This window comes from Poeciliopsis prolifica, unplaced genomic scaffold (assembly GCF_027474105.1).
Source record: "Poeciliopsis prolifica strain line A6 unplaced genomic scaffold, Auburn_PproV2 SCAFFOLD069, whole genome shotgun sequence".
Classification (NCBI taxonomy): Eukaryota; Metazoa; Chordata; class Actinopteri; order Cyprinodontiformes; family Poeciliidae; genus Poeciliopsis; species Poeciliopsis prolifica.
The window spans coordinates 405,212-417,500 of record NW_026562444.1 but is presented as its reverse complement, the minus strand read 5'-3'; the positions used below and the strand labels follow the sequence as shown (position 1 = coordinate 417,500).

The 12,289-nt window shown below is 43.8% G+C and overlaps 1 protein-coding gene across 1 annotated transcript in view; it reads left to right on the top strand.

The window, feature by feature from the left end:
• The window catches only part of LOC129351773 (adenylate cyclase type 8-like), an 85,409-nt gene that overhangs the window by 52,347 nt on the left and 20,773 nt on the right, over nt 1–12,289 (top strand). The window contains 9 exon segments of the mRNA XM_055020672.1: nt 1,993–2,123; nt 2,283–2,323; nt 2,326–2,393; nt 2,509–2,510; nt 2,549–2,594; nt 2,597–2,642; nt 2,645–2,672; nt 6,118–6,276; nt 7,494–7,764. Coding sequence (XP_054876647.1) covers nt 1,993–2,123; nt 2,283–2,323; nt 2,326–2,393; nt 2,509–2,510; nt 2,549–2,594; nt 2,597–2,642; nt 2,645–2,672; nt 6,118–6,276; nt 7,494–7,764 — 792 coding nt within the window.

Below are 12,289 nucleotides of genomic sequence, written 5' to 3'. Positions count from 1 at the left end.
GTGCTGTCAGAGATCTGCTGCAGGCCTTCGTCCCTCAGCTAAAATCAAGCTGCGCTAATGATCATCTGAGCTAATCTGACACTGAGTCCGCTGGCTCTCAGCTGTCCAAACCGGGGACGGCGTCCACTCGAGCAGACAGAAGCGACCAGCTGGGAAAGTCAAGTCCTCTACTGGCCAAAACCAGCACCGCTGCTGCTGCAGCGGGTTCAGCGTTTGGACCAGAGTGACGATCTGGATGTTTGGTGAACCTGAGCAGCGGGCTGAACGTCTCCCGGCTTCAGGAGGAATCAGTCAAATGTGTCGCAGTGAAGCTGGGCCGGCCCGCGGCGTCGGGTTGAGATTCAGCAGCCGAGGCGTTATTAACGCGCCGCTGGAAGATCTGACTGTCTGAACCTCAGTGAGACGATTCTTCAGTTTTCAGCTCGGAAACAACAACAGGAACAACAAACAGCTGCTCTTCCTCTGACAGGCCAGATTTCTGACTGACTCACTCGTTTAAAAGATAAATGAGCAAAATGTTTGATTTTGGTAACAGCAGGAGAATTTTTAATTATTTAAGGCCTTTTCTGGAACCTGTTTGGATTTTGGAACTTTACAGTAAAATACAGAATAAAATAAATCTGAATGGGGCAGGAAGTAAATCATCCTGCAGTATCGGCACCGTTATTAATATCTGTCAGGAAGTTGAATCTGAGCCTGAGGAAATCAGAGGAAAGTCTTGAAAACACATTATGTTTTCTGGATGTTGAGAGAAGTGAAGTAGCTCAGAGTTTTTTCTCTAGTTGAATATTTTCTAGACAGAAAAACACCGCAGACTAGCCGCAGATTCAACATTTTTATTTGCTGGTGAAAAACTTCAGATTTACTGAATAAAATATTCCGACCTTTGAACTGCTAAATGAAATAAAGCCGATTGGACAGAATAAGAAATATCTCCAGTTTGTTTTGTGTGTTAAGAGTCGGGGGAAATGGGATAATCTTCTTCTTCTTCTAAATTTCTCTTTTCTAAGTGACAGAAGCTCTGAAATGGAGGCGGCGCAGAGATGAGTTATAAAACCAGTTTATTAGGGACTAATCTGTCCCAGCGCTGCAGCAGAATATTGAAGGAAGGAATCATTCTGGCTGTAAAAGCTAAGCCGGCCCGTTTGGATCTTTATATTGCACATATATTGAGTATTTTAGGAGAGCGGTGGCTTGGATTTGATGCAGATCTCCTGAGAGATGCTCCCACTCTAAATCTGTTCCTGGATCTGCAGAGCGACGCTGCCTCGTTTAGACCAATAAAAGCAAATCTTGTTTTCCTGCTTTTTATTTTTTCTCTGCAGGCCTTGAGGCTTTTTTAGGATGCTGCTTGTGGCTGCAGGCTGGCAGAGTTAATGTGGTTTATTTGTTTTTACAGGCTTCATCTCTGCCATGCTGTCCTGTTTCTTGTTTTGTGTCGCATCAAAACAAAAGCAGAGCTTGGTTTTTGACGTTGTCTGAACTTGATGGTCGGTTATGCAGAAAGGATGGAGATAAATTTAGCAGACGGTTGTGGGGAAGGCAGCAGCAGCAGGAACCAGCTCACTGTTTCTGGGTTTGGACTTCACGCTTCCTGGAACTCCACTTTTCATTTGTTCGTCCATTTAAATTCATTTTCATATCTATTACTGTACATGTGGCAGTCAGAGTTTCTTGCTCCATTAATCATGTGAATCTGATGATTTCTGTATGTTGGCACATCGTGATCACTTTTGATTAAATAATTATTTTCTAGTCAACAAAGATTCATAATTGTATATACTGTCTTGAATTTGGTTAGATGCCCATAAACCGTTGGACCTGAACTCGTTTAGTGAAGAAGACCAGTTTATTTTCAAACTTATTGATCCATTTCTTGCTTTTACGAACGGAGAAAGTTTGAATGTGTAACTTTGTGGCTGGAGGAACCGGCTCCGGTCCGAACCGCAGTCCGGTTCTGCTTATTACGCCTCTTCTCCTGCCTCTCTCCAGGAACGGCTGGTGTTATCCGTGCTGCCACGTTTTGTAGTTTTGGAAATGATCAACGACATGACAAATGTAGAGGACGAACACCTCCAGCACCAGTTCCACAGAATTTACATCCACCGCTACGAGAATGTCAGGTGAGCCGGTTCCGGTCGGGTTCAGGACTCATGATTGCTCCTCACATCAGGCCTTTTTCTGAGACACATTTCCGTTCAGTCAGAGAAACACAGCTTAGAGTGTAATCAGTATTTCTATCTAACCTGGAACTGAAAGTGACATTTCCGTATTTTATTCAGCATTCTTTTCGCAGATGTTAAAGGATTCACCAACCTCTCCACCACGCTGTCCGCCAGGAGCTGGTACGAATGTTGAATGAACTCTTTGCACGTTTCGACCGTCTGGCTCACGTAAGTACAGGAACAGATTAGGAGATTTTGGTAAAGGTAAACATAATCTGTTAAAAACTGAGGTTCATCTTTTCTGAAGTTTTGCATGTTTTCCTTTCCCTCTGTTTGGGTTCAGAGGTCACGTTTCAGTAAAAAGAACCTGGTTTTCTCCCCAGGAGCCACTGTCTGCGCATCAAGATCCTGGGAGACTGTTACTACTGCGTGTGTCTGGGCTGCCGGAGCCCAGACCGGACCACGCCCACTGCGTGGAGATGGACTGAGCATGCTCAAAACCATCAGGTGAGACCTGGCTGCTTCTGGATTCACTGCTTATGATGGGATGGAGGACGATTCAGCAGGTCTGAGGAGGAGGAGGATGATGAAGGGTTTAGGGCATATATACCTCTCTTCACACAGATCTGAAGGTCAAAATGCTCCAAAGGTTTGAAGGGTTTCCTGAAAAGTTGATCCAATTTCACTTCACCATGCAAAGCACAGCAGCTTTGGATTTAACCTGGACTTTGACTAGGTCGTTCAAAGCCTTGATTTTTATTTTACAGGATTAAAATCCAGAGTGAATACGATTGAACCTGAGATTAAATTACTGCCATTTTTATAAACAAATCATTCATCTAATAATCTACATTAAACAGAAACTTTCTAATCAAAGCTCATTTGTTATTGTTGCTTTCATTTCTTTCAATTAAATAATTTTCTTAAAATAGGAGAAAAATCAACATTTCTATTTCTGTCTCACTTCAGCTAAAACCTTGAATGTCCTGAAAGTCACAGCTGCAAAAATAGATGATTTAAAATATTTACTGAGACAAATTAACAGTTAAAAATGAGTCGCTTTAGGGCACAAATATAAAATAAATGGTTAATTTAAAGAGTGTGCAGCAATGGGAAAATCTGAAAATACAATAAAACAGAAACTTGTCCCTGAAATGCTCCAAACAAATATTAGCGCCGGTGAAAACAAACTCTACTTTACATGCAAATGTTTCCTGCATAATTCATGCAAATAATTGTGAGCCTGAATGTGGAGCCATTTATAAGCAAAGTGTTTAACCTGGTCGGCCGGCCGGCCGGCGCCGCGCCGCTGGCTAATGACACACCAGCAGATTATAATAACCACCTTCCACACGTGTTCTGGAAAAACACGCACACACACACACACACACACACACACACACACACACACACACACACACACACACACACACACACACACACACACACACACACACACACACACACACACACACACACACCAGTATCACGGCCTTCTGCACGTTTCCCTGTAAATGAAATTGCTGGTTTCAGATATTTAACCTTTTGCAGATTTTAACTTTCACTGGGAGTTAAAAGTTTTGTCAATAAAATTCATTGCATTTTTCAGCAAAATAAGCAACATTTTCAATTCAAAACCTTTTTTGCTGCTAAAGTAATAGATAGACACATAAGCTCAACATCAAAGTAATGTCTTGGTTTTATTTATCATGTCATCATTAAACCATCTGATCGCAGCAAAGGTTTTTCTATCCATGCAGCTTCCCAGAGTTTCTCTGATTATTCATGGAGCTTTTTAGAAATGTGGATGCTGACATTAGCGATAGCTGCTACATGTTTAGCATTGAGATGCTACTTCAGGCTAACAGCTTTTAGCACAACAATAGTCTTTTCCAGCCAATCGGATCAGTTTAGAAGCAGAAATTAACCTCAGTGCTCAGAGAGAAGCAGCTGTTTCGTCCATCTGTTAGCAGATGCAACTTGTGTATCAAATTTATCGGCGTACCAGAAACACGTCGATACAAATGTTCCGGGCGGAACAAAAAATTACTTACTCTGTAAAATATTAGGTGCAATAAATCTATGTGATTAATTAATCACAATTACCAGCTGAAAGTCCCAGGGCGACTTGAATCTGATTTAAACTGATTCTCTGTTTAAATCTGCTGAAGCAGCAGATTTAAACAGAATCTCTGGTTCTGATCTGAAGAGTTGGACGGCTTCAGTTTCAATCACTGAATTAGAGAATCGGGACATGCAGCATTTCACTGCAGCTCGTCTTCATTAAAGGCTCCTTGAACAGGTGAGAACAGATCAACGGCCTATACAAAACCTGTTCATTACATTTTCTGCACAAAATCATAATTAAATTTTATTGCTGTTCAGGGCCTCTGTCATTTTAAAACCAAAGCATCTGCTGCTGGCTGGCCACCACCCAACTCAGCTTTGCCTGAAAACTGTTGAGTAGTCATACCATCGTAAACCTTTGAAAAGCAGAAGTGGAGCCTCCTGCACACCAATACATTCTGCATCCAGAATGCAGCAAGTGGTTTCTGGATGGCGAGTTAACAACAGACACCAGAAAACATAAATTTATTACTGATTGTTTTTTTAAAGTCTTGGTCGTTTTTAGAAGAAATTGAAATAAAAGTACAAAATTGTGCAAAATGTGAATTTGGCATCATTGTCCCCTTTAACAATGAATTTCTTGACTTTGTTCCATTCCCTGTCTGCCTCTTGTTGAAAGAAAAAACTGTTTGAGTTTTTGAAGTGAGTTTTGCAGCGCAGAGCTTTAGAAATCCTTCTGCCCTCTGGTCAGGAGGAGAATCGGCGCAGCAGAAGTAACATCCCAGCTTTTACTCCTCCGATCCTCAGAAAACGCTCCCTGAGCTTCTGACTCCGCTGCCGGCTCTAATTCAATAATTGTCTTTATTGCTGCTGGATTTCGACCTTGCTTCTCTTTCTGAGTGACTGAGGGCGGAGAAGAGAACGTATATTGGCCGGGAAGAGGGGGATTAGTGATGGATAAGCTGAGGTTGCTGCGTTTGGTTGCTCCAGCAGCAGGATGAGTGAAGCCGCTGAGGACGGAGCTGATTGGTCGGCTTTGTGTCGCATCAGTCAGTCCTCCTCCTCTCCGGCCTGCGTCATCTTTCCGTCAATCTGCAGATCGCTGCTGTTGATATCCTGCAGCTGCCATTAAGCACCTGTCTCACCTTCCCAGGATGCATTTCACCTGCCGCTGCAGCGATGAGGCGTCAGCTTCAGTCCTGCTTTCATTCTCTTCACAGATGATAAACTATGAAATGAGACGCAAATTTATGAACATTTTTCCACCGTTTTATTGAAAAGCGATTCACTTCCAGCAAAGGTTACATTCATGTTTATTAATTTGCTGCATTAATGGAAGTGTGTATCATGTATTTTACCATGTTACTTAAAATAACAGCATATTATGGAAACATTATTCACTTTGGGTCAATCATATCATTTATTTATATAATCTATAGTTTAAAATGCATTTTTGAACACAGCTGTATATCTGCTAAAAATACCAGCAGGTTTAGAAAAGCAGGAAAAACTGCAGAAAGTGAAGAAAATATTCATTTTATACTTCTTAGTTGCATTCTGGGAAGTTCTTCAGCGGTTTGCTTGGACTAGACCAACATTTGGACATTTCATCCATCCAGCAGCAGGTCTTCTGCTTTTGCTCCCAGAAACATGTTTAAGGTCTCTGTTGGATCAGAACCATCACACTGTTCTATTATATACTGTTATATTTGTAAAACTCTAAATGAAATGTCTTTGTTGAGCTCATTTGTTTATTTAGTCAATAATTTAGCAGCAAAACGTTTTTTATTTGAAAAAGTCGCTTATTTTGGACGTCAGGAAACTACAGAAGGGTGAAGACGTGAGACTGGAGAGTGGGACCGTAATGAAACTTTCTCTCGTCCAGATACGTCCGATCTCGTACGAAACACGACATCGACATGCGGATCGGGATCCACTCCGGCTCGGTGCTGTGCGGCGTTCTGGGCCTCAGGAAGTGGCAGTTTGACGTCTGGTCCTGGGACGTGGACATCGCCAACAAGCTGGAGTCCGGAGGCATCCCCGGGTGAGGACGCGTGTGTGTGTGTGTGTGTGTGTGTGTGTGTGTGTGTGTGTGTGTGTGTGTGTGTGTGTGTGTGTGTGTGTGTGTGTGTGTGTGTGGATCCAACCCAAAACACAATAACAGGAGTTTTACTGCCGCCATGGTCCAGTCTAAAGAGAGAGAGGTTTTAGTTTCTGTTCCTGAACATCCTGCAGCGTCTGTCACTGAGCCGGATCGTGACCTCTGACCTTTGCTCTTCAGTGAAATCTGTTGCATAACAGCAGCTCCTCTGGTTCCATGAATGTTTTCGTCACATCCAAACACTTCAGACACTCGCTGTAACCGGCGGACTTGACCTTTGGTTGCAGCAACATTCAGCCACTGACCTGACAGTGACCTTTACATTCACACCTGCACAGGTCACTGATTGGCTGCTTCATTCACACCTGGACAGGTCACTGATTGGCTGCTTTTGGTGGAAACTCATTCAAATCTGTCATATTTTCTTATTGTGACTTTAACAATTGTTTGCTCTGGTTATTCTGTACGGAATGCCAATGGTGCCAAATTACAACAGATAATAAGAATAAAAATGATTGAAATGTGTCATTTATTTGTTTAATCCCAAAATAAATACAGAAATAATTTATTCCATATAGAATTATATACATGTTTTCAACATGTTTCATTTAAAAACTAGTTGTAAATGTAATAATTTAATGAATTATTTTTTGTTCCTGTGCTGAAGCACATCATAAATTCACTTAAATTGTTAACTTCAGCCATCAAACTCAGTGGGCGGGGCTAAAGGGAGGCCCTGACTTCTGATTGGCTGCTTCAGTCACTTTCTTACATGTTTGCTACGACTCGGGGTTAATATTTCTTTTCAGTTTTAAATGTTAATGACTTGTTTAAATAAATGTTTAGTAAGTCATGTACATATTTAATTTATAAAAGGACATTTTCACATGTTAAAAGGGAACTAATCTGCCAGTGTAACCAGTACTATTGAATTAAAACAAGCTCCTGTATCCTTCTGAAAAGTCACTGGTAAGTTAGTTTTGTCTTATTTCAAATGTACAACTCGGAAAAATACTTGGTAAGATTTTGTTTTTGCATCGTTGTAAATTGGCACTTAACATTTAAAAAGGATGAATGTGTTTTTATTTTGTATACTTTACAGAAATGATCCATCACATTAATGGAACTGATGTTTGTCTGATATTTCTGTCGCGTTTCAGGCGGATCCACATCTCCAAAGCCGCTCTGGATTGTCTGAACGGCGACTACGAGGTGGAGGAGGGTCACGGCAAGGACCGCAACGACTTCCTGCGGCGCCACAACATCGAGACGTACCTGATCAAGCAGCCGGAGGAGAGCCTGCTCACGCTGCCGGAGGACATCATGAAGGAGGCGGCGAGCTCGGCCGACCGCCGGGCCAGCAGCGCCACCTTCAACGAGGCGTCCTGGAGCCCCGAGCTGCCCTTCGACAACATCGTGGGAAACCAGAACGTAAGACCCGCCGGCTTCTGTTTCACACTGAGAAAGAACGGCTGTCTGGACCCACGGCCCGTCCTGCAGCAGAACCATTGGGCTTCCATCAGGAGGGAAAATGCTCCACGCTTCCTGCAGGGCGGCGCTGTTTGAGGGACGGGCCGTTGTTTTGCAGTGCATGAAATCTTCTGGGTTGTTTTGTCTTTTAGTTCCTGGGATTGAACAGACAGTGTGTGTGTGTGTGTGTGTGTGTGTGTGTGTGTGTGTGTGTGTGTGTGTGTGTGTGTGTGTGTGTGTGTGTGTGTGTGTGTGTGTGTCGGCCTGCCTGTGTGAGGATGACGAGCACCTTTAACATCTTCCTCTCTCTGTTTGGTCTTCATCATCTGTGTGAATCAATCTGCTGGTTTTTCCTGGAGGATCAAACTGATGTAGTTTGATCAAAGCAGTAATTTAACGTCTTAAACATCCTCAAAGTCAATGTGTTTCAGACTGCTTCACCAACTGAGCTTTAAAACATGAATAACAAGCCAACCATCCAGTCTGTCTGCGGTTTATTCACAGTTCTGTGACAGTTTGGATCTGCATGATGGTATCGGAGTGAAACCTGCTGCAGCTCTGGCTGCGTCCACACAGCGCCGCTTGATGCTAAATTCAGATTATTGTTGTTATTTTTTTTGTTGTGTGTTTTTTTACTGCTGCAGCAAGAAGCCTGGCTTCTTCTGCTGCAGAAATGTGATGCTTCTCTATTTTGCTGTTATTTCCACAACTTTTCTCTGTTACTAAGCAACAAAATGCAGCCGATACATTTTGGCTGAATATGTGAAATTTCCAATAGCAGAAGGGATTTCTTGTTGTCTCATGTTTATTGGCACCAGTCATTGGTGCACCACTGCCACCAAGTGGCATGGAGTCCAACTGCATGTTTTTGTTTTTTGTGTGGTGTTGTGTGTGTGTGTGTGTGTGTGTGTGTGTGTGTGTGTGTGTGTGTGTGTGTGTGTGTGTGTGTGTAGGAGGTGTAACATCATGTGTTACTCCTCCTACACAGCCCCAGCTCACCAAAGGCGTTGATGAAATGCAGACACTTTGAAAACAATCTGATTTGTATCAGATTTTTTTCCATTTACATGATGATAATATTTAATGATTGTTGATCATCAGTTGGAGTTTCTGATTTAATCAGCCTCTCACACAACAGTGTGAGGTTTGCTCTGGTTTCCTCAGTCAATCTGAGGACTGAATGATTTTCTCCATAAGAAGTCACATTTATTTACAATCCTGTCATGAAACTCAGCAAACTGATGCCTCAGAGTCTCTTTCTGTGATTTCTCTGTGATTATTCACTGGAATCCTGACTGTTTGCAGCCATTTGAAATGTTTTCCAGGTGTAACTAGTAAATATATCCTGGCTTAAAGCATTTTTGCAGTAAACTGATTTGTTTGTGCTTTGTTCAGGTTTGTGTCGTTGCAGCCTGTCAGGTTTCCAGCTTCAGAGGAATGTTGTTTCTGCTGTTGTTGGCCTGGTAAAGCGCCTGTCGGATCAAAAAGCTTGACTTGTGCACATCAAAGCTTCCCCTGAGTGGTTGTGCAGCATTGTCTCTGGCTTCCCGTCTCCTGCAGGTTCCTCCCCCCGCGCTGTCCATGTGATTCACGTCTCTGCATCAGAGCACGCAGCGCAGAGCGGCTTGCAGGCTGTGTTTCTATCCGGGTCAGGCCAGGTGAGCCATCAGCGCCGGCCAGCGAGCAAGACGCTGGAAAATCTGAGCAGAGCAGCAGGAACCTGAAGACAGAACAGCAAGGCTCTGAGTCAGGGGTGTCCACAGTGCGGCCCGGGGCCGTTTGAGGCCTCAGACTGAACTTGTCTGAGGCCTACACATTGCAAAAACAAAATCCTAACAGGTTTGTTGTAGTTTACAGTGTAAATATCTCAGTACACTTCAAAACTAACTTACAAAATAACCTTGATAGTGATGTTAGCATCAGTAGTTGTAGTGGCACTGATAGCTGTAGTAGCATTGTTAGCAGTCCTAGTGGTGATAACATTGGTTGCGCTGTTAGTATTAGTAATGCTAATAGCATTGGTAGCACTGTTAGCATTGGTAGCACTGTTAGCATTGGTAATGCTGTTAGCATCGGTAGCGCTGTTAGCATCGGTAACGCTGTTAGCATTGGTAGCACTGTTAGCATTGGTAACGCTGTTAGCATTGATAGCACTGTTAGCATTCGTAATGCTGTCAGCATTGGTAGCACTGTTAGCATCGGTAGCGCTGTTAGCATTGATAGCACTGTTAGCATTCGTAATGCTGTGCTGGTAGCAAGCATCGGTAGCGCTGTTAGCATTGGTAGCTGTGACAGTGGTCCCTTGGGGCTGACTGCACATCCAGAAGATTCTTTCAGAAACGGACTCAGGAGTCCTGAGATTCCTGCAGCTCGGCGCCGGCGCCCAGCTCCGCTGCGTTTCTGCTGGCGGCCATGATGCTCATCACTGCCATGGAGCCTCAGCTCATCACCAGAACCTCTGCAGGGAGACGCTCGTCCTCCGGGTTTCATCTGCGAATGAAGCTCAGCTGAATGTTTGGACTCAGGAGAGTCCATCAGGACATGTTTGGAAATCCGCATGTCAAAAGGCAATCTGCCTAATAAATGTCAAGATGGTTCACTTTATGCGACATTGTTCCTGCTGCGCCTGCGGCGGCTCGTGTCCTATGTAACTGCTTGCCTGCGATCCTTTAAAGAGCACCGCAGGAGACCTGTTGCAGCTGCAGACTGGAAACTAATCACATTCTAACCTTCATGGTCACTTTTTAGACATCTTCATCTCCACGTCCAACGCTGCTGTTTCCCACAGATGGAGGTTTTTGCGTCACATAGATCAGCTTACATGTAGTAAATCTGAACACAGCGCTCAGCAGGCTGACTTTGACTAGGCCTGCTGGGATCGGTGGCCTTTCTGCTCCGCGCTCTCTCAGAGACCTTCACGCCAAACACGATCAGGCCAGCCGGATTCGGAGCCGCTCCCTCCCTGTCCCTGCGGCAGCGTCTCTGCTCCGAGGCCAGGCGTCTTCCTGAGGTCACATCCTGCGCTTCACTGGATGTTTGCATTCCGAGGGTCCAGATGATCACAGAAAGCAGATGGTGGGTCAGAAAGCCGCAGCGGGCGTAAACACTTGAAACAAATGGCTTCGTGTTTGAGCTTCTGCTGAAGTGAGCAGAAGCTGAAAGATTCAGTTGATGTTCTTGATGTTCAAAGATCTGCTGCAGATGTTTCAGATTCTGGTTCTAGTCGAGGATTTCCTCTTCGTTTCTGAATGAAGCGAGTAACGAGGATTTTCTCTGGATGCTGAGACGATGGAAATGCTGATGGTTTCTCTCAAACTGATGGTGAGATGCAGAAACCTCTCATATTTATTTGGAAATCTGATTTAGTTTGAAGGTGTGGACAGGAAGACGCCGGACACGTGGCTGGAGGATCTGGGCCAAGGGGTCGGATGGGAGTCCTGATGGACGGACATGGAAACATCCAAGATCCAAAGCTTTTAGCTGAGATGACTCAGAATAATGTTTCCTTTTTTCCTCCACTGAAGTTTTTCTGTGATGTTCAGTTTTCCTTGGAGATCATGGCGAGTGGAGAGTGAAACGGACAGAAACTGCAACCAAACAAACATTTGTGGAAAAATGACCCAAAGTGAAACTTTTGTATTTATTCTTTAATATGAAAACTGAGGAATCGGGATCCAAGACAAAACCTTTCCTGCTGCTTCCAGATAGAAGCTGCAGCCGTGCAGCGGCCGGTTCTGACCCGGCTGGATGCTAGCGGCGTGTTCGGTCTGATGAGGCTTGGCGCTGTCATGGCGGCTCCTCTGGCGGCCTCCTTTATGACCCGCCTCATGTGTTTGCTGTCTGGTGCCAGATATGCTAATCATCTGACTTGGGCCACTTGATCTCCATTCATATGCATGAGAGCTTCGCTCCGGTCCGGTTCAGCTTCGCTCCCGTCCGGTTCAGCTTCGCTCCGGTCCGGTTCAGCTTCGGCTCGTCTTCCCCGCCTGGAGCCCCTCGGCTCACGCTGATTAACGGCTCACAGATCGGCTACAATCATCTGTTCATTCAAAAAGCCCTGAAAATGGCTTTAATTCAGCTGAACTGAACGTAGAAATAAATTATTCTGGCGGTTAATCAATAACAGCACTGCTCTGCTGGGCTGAGCCGATTAGCTATGGCTAACTGGCATATCTCAGCTAGCTAGTTTGATTTATTTGTTTTTACAGTTTGCTTCTTTTACCTACTATGAACAACATTGTAGTTCATCACATTTAAACCCTGAGAAGAATATAAATTATAAAATATATTTTTAATTTTGGCAATTTTATCCACTGAGTTGTTTTTGCTAACTAGCTTGACGATAAGCTAACAAAATGATCTGATACTGAAAGACAAATGTAGCTAAATTTATCAAGTTTTGAAAACAAAATTTGAATCTATAGAAAAGAAAATTGCTGAACCTTTTCATTTTAATACTGTGTGACAAATTACAACGAATAGTGAA